At 50.8% G+C, this 17,286-nt stretch overlaps 1 protein-coding gene across 1 annotated transcript; it reads right to left on the bottom strand.

Annotated features, from left to right (window-relative positions):
• Positions 1-432: 432 nt before the first annotated feature.
• Positions 433-16,935, bottom strand: mmrn2a (multimerin 2a). The gene is made up of 11 exons (XM_041049258.1): positions 16,680-16,935; positions 11,487-11,609; positions 11,119-11,225; positions 8,674-8,751; positions 6,895-6,987; positions 4,886-5,283; positions 4,570-4,722; positions 3,860-4,321; positions 3,233-3,596; positions 1,769-2,308; positions 433-1,506 (listed from the first exon to the last, which is right to left on the bottom strand). The coding sequence occupies exons 1-11, from the start codon at positions 16,922-16,924 to the stop codon at positions 1,103-1,105; spliced, it is 2,967 nt and encodes a 988-aa protein (XP_040905192.1). The 5' UTR covers positions 16,925-16,935; the 3' UTR covers positions 433-1,102.
• Between the last annotated feature and the right edge of the window lie 351 nt (positions 16,936-17,286).

Below are 17,286 nucleotides of genomic sequence, written 5' to 3' on the forward strand. Positions count from 1 at the left end.
TCAAGAACTCATCAGGATCTTGATCTCAAAGTCTGAGAAGAGCTAAAATTTAAACAAACTCCGTCTGAGGCTGAAGAGTCAGAGCAGAGCAGCAGCTGGACGGAAACTGAGGTAAGATGGTTTCTGCAAGTTTTACAGTTGAAATCTTATTTACTTTTATTTAACCTTTGACCTTTAACCTTCAGCCTTCAGAGCCACAGACAGTTCACACAGGTGTGTGAGACGTGACTGAGGTTTTGGGCTCATCTCTTATTTTGTCCTCTCGCAGCCAAACGCCGTCGCTGACTGAACCTGATGACGCTGAATGAGCGTCACTGAAGTCCACGAGGACGATGCAGCCTGAGACACGAGGCCACCGTGAGGCTTTTACCTGCCGTCTGCACCTGCTGAGTCAGACCCAGTAACATGAATAACACACAAAACTGGACGTTCGAAGGCGTCACCGTGGTAACATTTAATAGACAAATGACCAAAGTTTCCAGTGAATTTCCTGTGAAGTGATGAAGCTGCAGACAGAGCAGAGATGAACGAATGAATCTGCGTCTCGTGTGTTTGCAGATTTATCATGAAGCTGTTTGTGATAAAGGCTTTTTATTCATTTACAGGCTGACGACCAAACTTCTTCATCCTTTATATGAAAACATTCATTTCTTTGTTCATTTTCATGTGAAACTGGGCTCAGCTGTTCTTTATATAAATATACTGGAACTCTGTTTGTACACACATTAAACATACAGGTGACTTTACATGCAAATATTTTCTCCATATAAAATATGAAAAGTAAAAATTTCCCTTTAAAAGCTTTTTTTCCTTCTAACATGGTTTAAACTGTTTGTACATGATTCTACAGGCAGATGAAGCTCAGCTCAGTTTTACAGAGAGAAGCAGCTGCAGCTGATCTGTGGTCAGATTTTTAAGCGGATGATCGGTGGAGACCTCCGATGACTGTGGGGCGTCGACCAGCAGGCGCCGCCCGGCTCGATCAGCGGACACCGGTGATGGTAACATCGCAGCGTTTCCAATGAGTCATGTGATCGTTTGAGTGTTTCGGAGCTTAGGCTACCTTAGCATGAAGACTTTAAGCAGGGAGACCACAGCGCCCTCAGGTGGTCTGGTGGAGCAGCATCCCAGTGAACACATTGTCCTCTGACTCCGCCCATGCTCCTCCCCTTAGTTCCAGCCTCACCACCTCCCCCTTCCTGAGCTGGAGGAGGCCCACACCTGTGGTCGGCCCCGCCTCCGTCACCTCCTGTCGGTGTAGCCATACCAGACCTCCGCCCGACCCCCTCCTCAGGACCATGTGGGCGGGGCCCGGCCTCCAGTCCAAGGTGAGGATGAACAAGTAGACCCCGTCCACCGGAGCTGTGAAGGAGCCCGTGTCTGAGTAAAACAGACCCTGGTTCAGAGACGCTTCGAACACCACGACGCTGTTTAAGACTCTCAGAGGAGATCCAGCCACGAACAGCAGAGAGTCCTCTGATTGGCCGGACGGGACAGGAACAACACCTGGAGAGAAAAGGAAACAGAAACCACATGGAGCTCAGACTCATTCTGCATGGACACGGGGAAGCATCTACCCTGGTTCACGGATGAACACGTTACAGCTCCATTTTTAATTTGTACGAAAACTGAAGCTTCACAAGGTGAAACACGCTGTTCATGAAGTCTTTGCACAGTTTGGTAAAACCCACTCATACATGGAAGAACAAACCTCACAGTGCAGAAGAATAAGAAAAGGTTGTGTGAGGCTCAGTGTGTTGACACTCACCTGATGAATCCCTCCTGTGCCGATGGTCTCCTCCTCCTCCTCCTCCTCCTCCTCTCTTCTTCCCTTTCTTCCCCTCTCGGTCTCTGTCCTTCACCATCTGCCACAGCTTGTCGAGCTCCAGCGTGGAGCGAGATGCCGCCAGCACGTCAGCGTTACTGAAGACGTTCTTGAACACCCCCAGATGTTCCTCCAGCCCTCTCTTCAGCCACATCACCTCCGCCTGCAGTTTGGTGTCCACACCACCCGACGGCGTCTCACCCTCCGTGGAGCTGTTGGAGCAGGGGCAGGGTTTCTCGGCCAGCCGGACCACCTTCAGCCCCAGCTCCTCCACCCTTTTCTCCAGATTCCACAGATCACTGCCGTCTCCTCTGTGCTCCGGACGCCTCCCATCAGGGTGGAGGAGAAGCTGTTGCTCCCTGGCTGGGACTCCACTGTCGCTCCTCCTCATGCCACCGAGATACCAGTCACCAGGGACGAGGTGGGAGGAGGAGGAGGAGGAGGAGGAGGGCTGGTCAGCAGATGGTACCTCCTCTCTGCTTCCTGGGAACAGAAGGAGGGCAACAGGAGCTCAGCAGGTGTCAGGACTATTTTTTTTCTTCTGTTTTTTTCCTCACAGGTAAAAAAATCTGTGCTTTAAAATTGACCAGATATTTTCTCTTAGACCTCCAGCCTGTGTGCTGAGGACAGTCAACGCTCTGTCCTCCGTCTGAAAGGAGCCAGCAGGCTGACAGGTGAGGTAATCAAGGTGAGCAGCGCATAATGTTGCTATGTTACATCACTCAACTTCAGCCAACAGGACAGAGACTCTGAACATTATTTTAATGGTAACACCTTAAATCCTCTTATTTAGCATCAATAATCACATGAACATGAAATAAGGGTTTATACGTGTTTATCGATGTGATTCAAACTCGGCACGAAGACGCAGATTAGATTATTCCAGCTGTTTTTCTGCTTCATCATCTGTTTCTGACACATTAATAAACCATTTATCATGTTTGTTGGCTGATAAAATAAATAAAGAGACTTAAAGTGTCGTGTAGGAGAATTTGTTTAAAAACCAAAACGCTGATGTTTGTGGATGAAGATACAAATGTGTTGTTTCTCACAACTGCCACTAGATGTTGCTACAGAGCTGCATTTGACTGACAGCACATTCACGTACACGAGTTAAAACAGTGTGTGGATTCATACGTCCAAATGTCCAAATGTCCACACGTGGAGGTGGAGACAAAGGGAGGAGCTGCAGAAAACTTTAAACACGAAACCTCTGCAAAACCCTGTTTGTGTGAGGACATCAGTTGATTTCTTTGTTGTGTGTAGTGTGTGCAGTGTGTGCAGTGTGTGTAGTGTGTGCAGTGTGTGTAGTGTGTGCAGTGTGTGGGATGGGTTGTGGACTCGGGACCCAGCCGGTGTCCAGGTTTCTCTGCAGGTGGTTAAAGTGAAGCTCCCTCTGCTTCGTACCTGGCCTGTTGCTGAGCAGCGATGTGATGCTCAGGCTTTGTTGTCTCAGTTGCTCCTGCAGGTTCCTCAGCTGCTCCTTCAGGGCCGGGATGGAGTTGGCCACCTGGTCCTGGACGGGCCACTCCAGGAACTCCAGCACCTCCTCCCCCAGCAGCAGGTCCAGCACGTCGCTGTGTCGGATGGCGTCTTTCAGCAGAGATTTGAAGGAGCTGGTCAGGCGCTGAATCTCCTCCCTCACGTTTTTGTCCCTCTCCTTCATGTCGGAGACCTCGGCCAGGCCGACCGCCACCGAGCTGCTCAGCTGCGTCAGGCCGAGGTCCAGAGTCCTGGTCCTGCTCTGCTCTGAGGCCAGAGACTCCTGCACCTGCAGGGTGAGGGACAGACATGAGGTGAGTGTTATCCTGTGATGTCCCTGCTGTCAGTAAATCTCATGTTTGGACTCAGAGCCACAGTGTGAGTCCGTCTCTCATCACAATCACTTCCCTCCTCTGTCTGTGTGTGTCTGTCTGTGTGTGTCTCTGTCTGTGTGTGTCTCTGTCTGTGTGTCTGTGTCTCTCTCTCTCTGTGACTCTGTGTGTGTGTGTGTGTGTGTGTGTGTGTGTGTGTGTGCGTGTGTGTGTTTCGTACATGTTGGAGCCCACGCTGAAGCCTCTCCACCGCCGGCTCCCAGTCGCTGGGCTCGCCCCACTGCTCCACCCCTCCCTCGCTGTTCTCGTCCAGGGCCAGTCTGTTATCATTGGCCAGTGCCGTCACGTTGGCCACGCCCCTCTCCAGCCGAGCCACAGCGGCCTCCAGCCGCGTGCAGCCGCAGTCTGCGTGGGTGTTGTTGTGGCAGAGGGTGTACAGGTAGTCCACGTCATCCTCCTGCTCCTGCAGCTGCTTTTTGTGTTTCGCCAGGTTCCCAGCGAGCTCCTCCACCCGCTTCAGCACCGCCACCTTCGCATCCTCCACCTCCAGCCCCGTCTCCATGAACAGGATGCGACTGCTCCGGGCCGTCTGGTTGATCTGCTTCTCCAGCTCCTTTAAGTCCCACCTCAGCTGCTGGACGCTCCCTGCAGTCACCTCCACGTCCTCCGTCAGCGCGGTCACCTGCGTTTATCACATGGTTCTTATTTTCAAATTGTTTCCTTTGGTCACAGTGTAGGGTCAAAGGTCAAACACTCAAAGCTTTTTACATTTCTCATTCATTTAATAAGCAGTAATATAAAGGTGAGTTTGTATCGTCTCTAAATGTAAAACATGTTTGTGAAGGATCAGTGAGTCTGTGTGATCATGGAGTCACAGCTCTGATCAGCAAACAGGATTATGGGTAATGACTGTGCTCTGGTTCGACCCACCTTCACCGTGTTGTTGACCACCGCGTCGTCCAGTCGTTCAATGGCGTCCCAGAGCGCGGAGGAGTCCGAGGGCCGGGGAGACAGGGCGGGAAAAGGGAGGTGATCGTCCAGCTTCAGCTCAGACAGTGTGGTGTTCATGGCCTGCAGGCTGACCTGGGATCAGGGAAGTAAAAATACAAATTATGTTAGAATTATAAAATTAGATTTCACCGATAAATGAATAATAATGATGATGACGATGAAGATGACATTGTTTTTTGTTTTTTTCTGCTGATCAGAGTAAAAAACGTCCTGCGTGTCCCTGCCGTCCACTGACCTGCAGCGTCTTCTGGTGCCGTTTCAGCTTCATGTCAATGTCCGTCTTAAAGCTGGTGAGGTTGTAGTGCAGCATTGCATGCTGGGAGTGCAGCCCGTCCTCCATGTCTGTCCGCTGACTTTCCACCTGCCTCTGGACCTCCCTGATGTTCTGAAACACCTCGTCCAGTTTGGCCTCCAGACGTTCCTCCGCTGCCTCGTCCAGCTCAGGTCCTTCGGGTGGCGCTGTCTGCCGCTCCGCCCCCCACCGACTGCTCTTCAGCTGGGCCACATCATGGGCCAGGTCCCCTACCTGCCAGCTCAGGTGCTCCAGTGAGCGGTTGAAGCCCTCCAGGACTGGCTGCAGATGGGACATGACCAGGGCCACCACTTGGGGAACGGAGATGACAGCAGGGGATTCTGGGTAACAGGAGATGTTTTTTCAGTCTCTTTGAATCAGGATCAGTAAAGTTACAAGGATTCAGAGATATGATCACAGAGCTTCTCTGCCTCTCTCTCTTTCACACACACACACTCACTCTCTCACACAAAGCTAATCTTAACTCTTTTAGACGGAGACCAGGTGAGACCAGATCACAGCCTCGTTCTCACTCTTAAATAAACGACAGGAAGGTGAAGGTTTCTTTTTCTAAAAGACAAAGTCAGGTTTTATTTGTGTGTGTGTGTGCGTGTGTGTGTGTGCCTGAGGGGTCAGGGGTCAGACCTGGTTCTAGGGTTAATGTTGGGTCTGAGGTCAGAGGCTGAGGAATGTACGGTGGCTGTGAGGGTCCTCACAGGTACAGAAACACAAACACGTGTGTGTTTGCCTCAGGCCACTGCTGTCACCGTCCTCTGGAGACACAGTCCAGACACAGTCCAGACACAACCACGTCAAACACACACACTCACACACACGGCCTGTTTTCATTACAACAAAGCAAACTCTCCCACATGCTGCGGGTACTGAGAGGTCAAAGGTCACAGTACAGTGGGGCCACACTGCAACAGGAAGTTCCAGTTCACCTCAGACTAGCTGCAGGGAGGGAGGGAGGCAGCACTGTGGGGGCATCTGGGGGTTGAAATCAAACACACCCGTCAGCTGGCAGTGTTTCTGTCTAATGACTGTCAGTGTGATTTACGGAGCGCGCTCAGTCGACTTCCTGTTTGGACAAAACAACGTCTGTTACTCAGCCGCGGTTCTGTTTTCTTCTTCTAACCTTTTGTTGTAAACATCACAATTAAAAAGTGAGATGCTTTAATGAGCCACGAGGGGACATGGGGACGAGGGACCAGGGACGGCCTCAGGTCTCAGAGGCTGATGACTGACTGACTGGGTTTTTGTTTGATGATTGAAAAGTTTTTCAGCTGCTGACTTTAAATTTTCACGACTGTGTTTCCCACAAGCACCTGAACACAGCAGCAGCGTCTCAGAACATCACATCAGCTGTTTGTTAAAAAAATAAAATTCCTTTTACTCGTGTACATGTTGGATAAAGTCTGATTAATGAAGGAGGTGAAATCAGCAGGTGGACGAAGATCTGCAGGGATCGAAAGTGTAAAAGTGTTTTAGATAACTGGGATTAAACCAAACACAAATAGTCATGGTGGCTGGTCTGTGAGGTCAAAGGTCAGATAGAACAGTGCACTGTGGGAAACTGAGAGGCTGACCAATCCCTAAACAAGCTCCTTACAGGCTGGAGGAAGTGTGTGATGTAACGGACATACTGGTGACACAGGAGGTTTAATGATGTGTCAGCGGTCATCTTATAGTCCACACACACACACACACACACACACACACACACACACACACACAAAAGAAAGAGAGGATTTCCTGTAGAGGAAGTGTGTGTGTGTGTGTGTGTGTGTGTGTGTGTGTGTGTGTGTGTGTGTGTGTGTGTGTGTGTGTGTGTGGTGACTACAGATGAATGGGGCTCAGTGTGTGAGTGACCTCAGCTTCACACAGAACCGCTCTGGGTTCTGGGTTCTGTAAAGTCTGAGGTTCCAGTTTTTCATTGGATGAAAACTCACCTTGAAGGCGGGGCTCCTGCTGCTGGGAGGTGTGAGGGTTGTCATTCTGCTCGCGGTTCGGGTCGATTTGCTGCTGGAGCTGCATGTGAACACCTGAAACACACACAGGTGTGTTGAAAGTAACTGGCTTCGTGTCCTTTTGTTCTTGCAGGTGGACGTATCTGGACGGGTCGCCGTGACATTCGTGGTCTCCAGAGGACGAATCTCAATGAATCTGGTGATTCTCCACCAACAGGTCACAGCATCGACTGGACGGTTCCCAAAAATAAATCCTACTGACTTAAATAATAAATATCACTGAACTGAACCGAGAGAGAGATCAACAGGAAGTCTGGCAGACAGGTGGAGAGTGAGACAGGGGCCTGATGGGAAAGAGGCTGATGCATTTGGGGATTTCTCCGCTCAGTTTCTGTGTTGCTCTGAGTTCATTGTTAAACTTTTAGTCAGTGACAGAATCAGAGCTCCGTGTCGGTGACCTGCAGTCAAGACCCAGGGCACAAATACATCCGTGCTGCGTCTGCATCGCTGGAGGGCAAAGACAAAGAGGAGGACGCTCTGCAGAGACATCAGATCTGTCTCCATCATTTAGGTTTTTGGTCCAAAACACAGATCAGGAGAAAAACATGAACATTGAACTAAAACGTGTGTGAAACACTTCACTGTCAGAACACGAGCTCAGAGCTGCTCTTCAGCTCCTGTAACACTCAGTAACACAAACACCTGCACACAGATCAACCTGTGCTCAGTTACCGAGGCGATGGCTGCGTTGTGTTGGACGTGTTCCTGTTATTGTGTCCAGTCTGTTTGTGCTGGGCTGCAGTTGTGTTGATGATTAAATTATCGACTTCAGCGCACAGGAAGTGAGTTCAATCAGAGGCGTGGTGGGAGCGGACCGTACCATGTCGATGGGTGTGTGTATGTGGAACGCTCTCTTTGTTTGTCTTTGTTAAATCGAGCCTCTAAAGGCCAAAGGCTTATTTTAGTCTCACTTTTTTCCAAAAACACGGACATGTTTTGATTCTCAGTCCACCGCACGTATCCCACAGTCCTCTGCTGCACCGGACCCTTTCCTGTCCGTGTTTCCCTGCTTGAACAAATCTTGGACCTACACCTGTGAATGTGGGTAACAAAGATATGTTGGGGGGGTGAGGAGTCGTCCCATCAGCCCCCGCAGAAGCTGTGAACCATCGTCAGGTTCTGCCACAGAAACTTTCAGTCAGAATGACTTTTCATTGGAGGCTCATCAACACGTCGTACGTGTGTCGACCCCGCCCACCTGTGCTGGGCTGAAGTTAAAACAAACAGACCTGCTGCCTGTGACCTACACAAACTTCCTGCCCCCCCCCCCCAGCCTGTCTCACCTCCTTCGCTTCATCAGGTCACATTCATTTCATCCTGCTGTGACCTCTGACCCCCCCCCCCCCCCCCCCCCAGTGTGTGAGTCACTGTGTGTTTACAGGTATAGGATGTGGGCGGTGTTGGGGGGGGGGGGGGGGTGACCTTGGTTGTGGATCCTAAGGGAGCAGATTGTCCACACCCTGTTCCCTGGAGGCAGGAGGGTGGAGGGTGGAGGGGGGGTTCGACCTTCTCTTGACCTGAGCCGAAGGTTTATCGAAGTCGAGCGCCGCCCTGCACTGCTCCGCTTCCTCGCTTTGTTAAAGAGGCAGGACAGAGTCAGAGTCACTCTGACACAGTTAATGCTGAGAGACTGAGGTGTGTGTGTGTGTGTGTGTGTGTGTGTGTGTGTGAGTGTGTGTGTGAGTGTGTGTGTGTGCGTACCTGGACCTCTGAGCTCGGCTCTCTCTGGCTCAGGTCTTCTGTTCGGAGCTGATCCAGAATCCAGCTGAGGATCAGGGACTGTCAGAGACAAACAGGCATCAAACACAAACTTCATTTCATAAAGGCCAAAAAAAGTTTTTACATGATGCATTAAAATGTTAGACGTTTAAAAGTGGATTTAAAAGTGGTCTGGTGTCCCCTGCAGGTTTGTTCCCGCTCCGTGCTCCGTGTTGGACACTGAGCCGGTCTCTACCTGGAGACCTGAAACCTGACTCTGAAACCCGCAGAGGCCTGAGCGCTGCCGTGAGGCCTTCACGTGTCTCGCTCTTCATGATTAAATCATGTGGGGAGATGTGAGAAAAGATGATCACATGACTCTCAGCTCCTGGAAATGAAAGCGAGGCTGCGTAATTCACTTCAACACTTCAACCAGTAAATAACAGACGACGGCACCAAACCTCGAGAAGTGAACTGAACATCGCTGACAAACTCTGAGTTTCAGCCAAACAAAAGAAAAGACTGAGAACAGACGAGAGGACGTCCTCCTTCACAAATCTGGTAAACACTGCAGTTTCCCACACACACACACAAAGAGAAAATCTGGACCAAATTAAGTTTCTGAGCGACGCAGCAAAGTGAGGTTGTTTCCAGCAGAGAAAAAAAACAGAGTGAACAAGGGAAAAACCACAGTCTGTTCAGAAACACACCGAAACTGAATCTTATTTTTCTCTGTTTAAAGCTTCATCACCTTCACATTGTGTCCACGAACACCACGAAACCATGAGACCACGAACACCACGAACACCACGGACACCACGAAACCACGAACACCACGAGACCACGAACACCACGAGACCACGGACACCACGAAACCACGAACACCACGAGACCACGAACACCACGAGACCACGAACACCACGAAACCACGAACACCACGAAACCACGAACACCACGAGACCACAAACACCACGAGACCACGGACACCACGAGACCACGAGACCACGGACACCACGAGACCACGGACACCACGAAACCACGAGACCACGAACACCAGGAGACCACGGACACCACGAAACCACGAGACCACGAACACCACGAGACCACGGACACCACGAAACCACGAACGCCACGAGACCATGAGACCACGAACACCACGAGACCACGAACACCAAGAGACCACGAACACCACGAAACCACGAACGCCACGAGACCACGAGACCACGGACACCACGAGACCACGAACACCACGAGACCACGGACACCACGAAACCACGAACGCCACGAGACCACGAGACCACGGACACCACGAGACCACGAACACCACGAGACCACGGACACCACGAAACCACGAACACCACGAGACCACGAACACCACGAAACCACGAGACCACGAACACCAGGAGACCACGGACACCACGAAACCACGAACACCACGAGACCACGAACACCACGAAACCACAAACACCACGAGACCACGAACACCACGAGACAACGAACACCACGAAACCACGAACACCACGAGACCACGGACACCACGAGACCACGGACACCACGAGACCACGGACACCACGAACACCACGAGACCACGAACACCACGAGACCACGGACACCACGAGACCACGAACACCAGGAGACCACGGACACCACGAAACCACGAACACCACGAGACCACGAACACCACGAGACCACGGACACCACGAAACCACGAACGCCACGAGACCATGAGACCACGAACACCACGAGACCACGAACACCAAGAGACCACGAACACCACGAAACCACGAGACCACGGACACCACGAAACCACGAACACCAGGAGACCACGAAACCACGAGACCACGAACACCATGAGACCACGGACACCAGGAGACCACGAAACCACGAGACCACGAACACCATGAGACCATGGACACCAGGAGACCACGGACACCAGGAGACCACGAAACCACGAGACCACGAACACCATGAGACCGCGGACACCACGAGACCATGAGACCACGAACACCACGAGACCACGGACACCACGAAACCACGAACGCCACGAGACCAAGAGACCACGAACACCACGAAACCACGAGACCACGGACACCAGGAGACCACGAAACCACGAGACCACGAACACCATGAGACCGCGGACACCACGAGACCATGAGACCACGAACACCACGAGACCACGGACACCAGGAGACCACGAAACCACGAGACCACGAACACCATGAGACCACGGACACCATGAAACCACGAACACCACGAGACCATGAGACCATGAGACCACGAACACCACGAGACCACGAACACCACGAAACCACGAACGCCACGAAACCATGATCACAACCTGATGCAGCGAGTGAAAACAGTCACACACAGAGAATGCCCTTTGTCGCTTGCATCAGTGAGATCATAACTACTGTTACCATGGTGACAGTGACACTTCTGCTGACCCACCTGTGTCCTCACAGTTGTGTCCTCCGTGTCCTGGACAGCAGCGCCACTGCAGAGTGGTGATGGTCTTCTTACTCTGAGTGTACATCGGCTGGGTGGACAGCTTGTACCTGCACACGCACACACACACACAGACACACACACACACACACACACACACACAGACAGACACACACACAGACACACACACACACAGACAGACACACACAGACAGACACACACAACACATTTGTCACCTGCAGTTGGATTTAAAGGCCTGAAACATCGATGAGTCGAGGTTTGGACCCAGACTGGAGTCGACAATATGAGAAGACAAACACACATGCAGAGTGTACACTGAAGGAACACACACAGTGTTGCTGTACACTCACAGGACCATGGGACAGTTGGGGGACCCGCTCAGACAGGGACTCTGGGACTTGATGATGTACTTCTCTGTTCCACACAGCACCGCCGTCGTCACCACACGCCTCTGCACGAACGCACACCAGTTCCTGCACAACACACACACACACAGTCAGGATACTGATGGTCCACAGCGTTTCAGGAAGACGTATGAGATCATTCACACACACACACACACACACACACACAGTCTTTCACTGCTACTGACTTTGCTTATTTGCAGTCGTGGCCTCCGTCCTGTTCAGGGTCAGAGGTCAAACATGCTGCACTCTCCTCACTGAGCACCATCAGAGGATCGACACCTTCCTCTTGTGCATGTGGCCACAAAGGTGGAGCTTGTTGCCTCTGGACAGAGCCAGCTAGCTGTTTCCCTCTGTTTCCAGTCTTTATGCTAAGCTAAGCTAACAGGCTTCGTATTTACTGTACAGACACGAAAGTGGTGAAACTGACACCTGTGTTGTTTCGTTTGAAGGGAAGACGAGGTGAGCGGCGAGGGCAGGTGAGCGGCCAGGGGCGGTGAGCGGCGAGGGCCGGTGAGCGGCCAGGGGCGGTGAGCGGCGAGGGCAGGTGAGCGGCGAGGGCCGGTGAGCGGCCAGGGGCGGTGAGCAGCGAGGGCAGGTGAGCGGCCAGGGGCGGTGAGCGGCGAGGGCCGGTGAGCGGCGAGGGCCGGTGAGCGGCCAGGGGCGGTGAGCGGCCAGGGGCGGTGAGCAGCGAGGGCAGGTGAGCGGCCAGGGGCAGTGAGCGGCCAGGGCAGGTGAGCGGCAGTGAGTCGTGATCAGGGGCTGTTTTCTCAATTCTTTTGTTTTGAACTCATTTGAATTTGTTTCCAGCCTTTTTGGACTCTGGTGATGATTAAGTTCTGTTAGTAGTTCCTGTTTAGTTAAATGGAGTTATTCTTGTTTTGTCTCTTCAGTTTTGGCTTTGTGTCCTCTGTGTGTCCTCTGCGTGTCCTCTGTGTGTCCGTGTTTCGGATGTTTGAACAGTCTGTCTCAGTAGTTTCTGTTCCTGAGCCTTTTCCTTCATTGTTTGGATGATTTTTAGCTGCTGTGGTTTCGATTCCTGACCCAGACCTTTGTGATTGACTCATCCGTCCATCCTGGGGTTTTTGCCTTTAGGTCCTCTCTTCCTCGCCTTCCTCTGCTGCCCGGCTTGTCAGAGTGTTTACACCAGGACTGATGTTGTTAACACTGGTGATACAGTTTTCACAGGAGAGTGAGGATTTATTTTCATCATTCATGTGTTCACACCTGAATGAAATCCTGCTGCTGCCTCTCGTTCATCTGCTGCGGTTTGTTGTTGTTGGCGTAGATCTTAGGAAGTTGTTTACTTTCTTTTGTACCTAAAGCCCTCTCTGTCTGATCAGTTGTGGACCCGGCGTGGTGTCCATGCTGGACTTCTTGTCTCGTTACTTCCTGTCTGTTCACTCTGGCGGCTCTTTCACAATCGCTTGTGTTTCTGGAAGTGACTCTTTATACAAACACGGTGAGACTGCAGCGTCTCTGTGGTTCTGCAGAGACTGAGCGCTCTCTGAGACACATCTGACAGGACCAATCAGATCCCTGACCGGGTGATCGACCAATCAGATCCCTGACCGGGTGATCGACCAATCAGATCCCTGACCATGTGATCGAATCCTCCTCAAAATGATGCGGCGTCTGTCAGAGGACGCTCGCACATCCAGTCTGTTTGACAGTCGAAGCTCGTGGGTTTGAGTCTGAACCAGTGAGAACTTTCCTCTGATTCCAGCCTGTTTCTGTTTTTCCTGCTGAAGCTGAGATGAATATACATCCTCTGTTTCTGCACTGACTCAGAGAAACGCTGTGTCATTTCCTCTGGTGTCATTTCCTGTGGACAGCTGGAAGATCTCTGAGGGTCATCACCGGGCGAACACACACACATACACACGCACACACACACACACACACAAGCTGTGGAGAGGAGATATCATCCTGAGCTACTCATACATGCACATGTACACACGTAATAAACATACAAACACACATGATTTGATGATGAGGAGTCAGAATTAAAGCCTGTGGGTGATTGTTCATCTTCTTGTCCCAAACCAGCAGTGAAAGGATCCGACTCAGTATTTTCACTGTCTGTTAATCAGCCCGTTGTTTTGTTGATAGCGGTTTGTTTTTACAGTCTGAGACGAGCTGGAACTCGTATCGCTCATTAAAGCTGAATCAGTGGTGATTTGTTCAGAGAGGCCGTTTGGACCCTCAGGTTAATCCGTCCTGTCGGACTGAACTCTGACTTAACCTCAGATATTCGCTCCTCTGTTTAACCTGTGATGTGCAGCAGCTTTGGCAGATTCAGGATTTGGATTCGGTGACGTGAGAAGATCCTCGACGTACTGACGCAGCAGTTTGTTCTGAAATGAGCTGAGAATTCTCTCAAATGAAAGTAAAAGGCAGGATGTTTTTGTTGGATCCAGGGATGGTGTTGACAGGAAACTTTGACTCATTCCAGGAATCACTTCTGTGATTAACTGTCGTCATTTCCTAATGCTGAGATCTGCGGTGGTGCGGTGATCAGAATCAGAAAAACTTTATTAATCCCCGTAGGGAAATTCTGTTGTTACGTTTCTCCCAATTGAAAATGAAGAAGAAAATTTCACAGAGAATGTGTCAGTCACTTCACAGAGGACAGGAGGACAGTAGGACACAGACACACAACATCACGGCGTGGTGCTGGACAGTGCTGGACGAGTCTGACTGAAGAGTTTCAGCTTGTAAGAAGCAAATGGGTTTTTCTCTAGTTTCCTTCTGTCCGACACAAACATCCAGTCATGTGGTTTAATTTGTGCCATCAGTCATTTTGTAAGAGCAGGCGTGTCCTCAGGCCTGAGCTCGGAGCGGGACGTCAGCAGGCTGCGTTCAGATGTCAGCTCTTTATCTGTTCTTGCTCGTGGATCTAAAACAGTTTGTTACCAGGGTAAAAGTCTAAGGGTTCATCCTCTGGAGAACAGGACACTTGCAGTGAATATGGCCTGTAGGTGTTGACATATTTGTTTCCAGCCCAGCGTCTGACAGATGGACAGACCTCTGACATTAATGTCCCCGACCTTTTTCTTCTTCTGTACTTTCTGCTTTTATTTCTTACTCTTTATCTTCTGTTTAAATCAAATTCAAGTGAATGAATAAATGAATCCTGCTCACACAGTGAAAACAGTGTGAAAACAGTGTGAGCAGGATTCAGTAGTTCCTCAGCCACGCTGTTCAAGCCTCCTCCCACTGTTCAGACTCCGTCAGCTCCTCCATCGCCTCCCACCCCATTCTCCAGAGGAAGACGAGGACCGGATGTTTCCTTGTGCTCAGACTCACCTGTGACCATCAGTCGTGGTCACGTTATCTGCAGGTTCAGCTCTTAGAGCTCACTGAGCTTCTTCTTCTTCTCCTGTTGAACAGAGGCACCGTGTTCTCCGAGCGCCCGGAGACGACCGGTTCACCTCATCGACGAGATCAGCAGTGATTCAAGCTCACAATGCAAGACAAGCGTCTGCCTGGAAGGCCGCGCTGACAGAGGAGCACAGGAACAGGAAGGCTTCAAAATAAGAGCATGTACTGTAGGTATTCCTCCATTTCTCTCAGGCAGACGTAAAAACAGAATGCTCCTTTAAGTTCCCTGGAGGCCTCACATCTTCATCAGCACTGAACTACCTGCTGACCTCTGACCTCCTGCTGACCCCCACCCAGTCAACCCCCAGCCTCCAGAGATGAAAACGGAAACCGTGCTCTCCAGCACGGCAGCAGAGCTCGCAGCACATGACGCTGTCATTAAAGCAGCGGGGAGGGGGCGTGGTCAGGCTAATGGAGGTTTGTTTTGTTAGGAGCACTCAGGCCTCAGTTTGTCAGAGAATCTGCTGTTTAATGTGGATGTGGGTCAGAATAATGACGGAGGCCTCAGTGAGACGCTCAGTCAGATGTCTTTGGTCTCAGACAGAGACGGCTTTCAGACGTCTTTAAAATCTGCTCCTCAGGACACAGGATGCAGCTGCTGATGAAACTCGCCTGGTTTACAACAGCTGTTTTTGGAAAAGACAAAGACACATCATGTGTTTGTGTTTGGGGGCGTTGCTCCTGTGTAGGGGTCCTTGGGGGCCCTCAGGGACCCTGGGGGGGCCACATGTCTGAGTCTGTCCGTGGCTGTAGGATGTGTGGATTTACAAACAGCAGCTATTTATTCATGTTATTTCATGTTAGAATATTTAGATCTGTTTATTTCCAGACTTTAAATATGAGTCTTGACACGTTTGAGTTCATTTTTCAGATGAACTGCAGATAAGTATTTGAGCAAAGGTCGTGTTTTTCCTCCTTCATCGTACTTTCCTGCTCATATTACAGTTTTTATCGTGCGTTTGTCTTTTATTTTCTTTGCCTGTAGAGTCAAAGGTGAAGGCGAAGGACACTAAACAGAGACGAGGACTGAAAAATCAGAGTGAGCCCAACTGATCCAGGTATTTTACCAACATGGAACCAGACCCAAAGTGCTGCCTGCCATCAGAACCCACAATCAGAACCCAGAAACAGAACCCACAATCAGAACGCACAATCAGAACCCAGAAACAGAACCCACCATCAGAACCCACAATCAGAACCCAGAAACAGAACCCACAATCAGAACCCACCATCAGAACCCACAATCAGAACCCAGAAACAGAACCCACAATCAGAACCCACAATCAGAACCCAGAAACAGAACCCACAATCAGAACCCACAATCAGAACCCAGAAACAGAACCCACAATCAGAACCCACAATCAGAACCCAGAAACAGAACCCAGACCCCTCACACTTATCTGATGACATGATCCATGAACACCTGAACCCCAACCTTCCCTAACTTTACCCCAACCCCTAACCTGATTCTAACCTGTGTCCACACACACACACACACACACACACACAACATAGAATTATTCCTGTGTTTACTTCAGGTATCACAGTAACATCACTTCCTGTCACCTGTGACTGATCTCTGATCAGATCATTGATCCTGAGTTTAGGGAGGACACGGCTCAGAGTCTGAGACACAGACTGACGTTTATCATAATAATCCTAACAAGTCCTAATGAACCTCCGTCCTTTAACTTCATATATAAACCACAGGTGAAGCTCAAAGCTTGAATTCAGGATATTTTAATCTGCACTCACCCATATCGGGTTACGTGGTTCCCTCTCTTTCCCAGTGGGGGGGTTTCCGTCGCCCCTGGGTGAAGCCTCTGAGGGTGAGGAGGAAATGCCCCCGTCCAAAACGATCCTCCTCCCCCTCCTTCTCCTCCTGCTCTTCCTCTCAGGTCCTCCTCTTCCTCCTCCACCTCGGGGTCTCGTGCTCTCACCTCACAGTGAACGCTCACCAGTAAACCCAGTACCAGCACCAGTTCTCCCACTGGTCTCATGTCTGCTCCAGGTCACAACACTGAGTGAAGGCTCGCACGACCACCAGCTACTTTTAAACAGCAGGAGGAGAGAGAGAGAGAGAGAGAGAGAGGGAGGAGGGGGGAGGACACACCTCCTGCTTCCTCTGCTGGAACAGTTTGTTTATCTCTCTCTCTGTTTTCTGATCCTTCTCTTCCTCTCACCTTCTTTCTTTCTTTCTCTTCTGCCATCTGAACTCCTCAGACCTGGACCAGAATCCAGATCCTGGTTCTGGTCTGGTTTAATGGAACAGCTTCATTTATTTTACATCACATGTACATGTGGGCCGGGACCCGGGGCCCAGGGCCGGGACCTGTGCTCGTCACCTTCACTCAGGGTGTGA

This window comes from Toxotes jaculatrix, chromosome 11 (assembly GCF_017976425.1).
Source record: "Toxotes jaculatrix isolate fToxJac2 chromosome 11, fToxJac2.pri, whole genome shotgun sequence".
Classification (NCBI taxonomy): Eukaryota; Metazoa; Chordata; class Actinopteri; family Toxotidae; genus Toxotes; species Toxotes jaculatrix.

Bases quoted from the DNA above. Each gene is read 5' to 3' on its own strand.
- mmrn2a (XM_041049258.1), bottom strand. From the start codon at position 16,924: ATGAGACCAGTGGGAGAACTGGTGCTGGTACTGGGTTTACTGGTGAGC. The intron at 4,723-4,885 runs GTCAGTGGACGG...CCCTGATCCCAG, and splicing joins GGCACCAGAAGACGCTGCAG to GTCAGCCTGCAGGCCATGAA. The intron at 1,507-1,768 runs GTGAGTGTCAAC...TTTTCTCTCCAG, and splicing joins GCACAGGAGGGATTCATCAG to GTGTTGTTCCTGTCCCGTCC.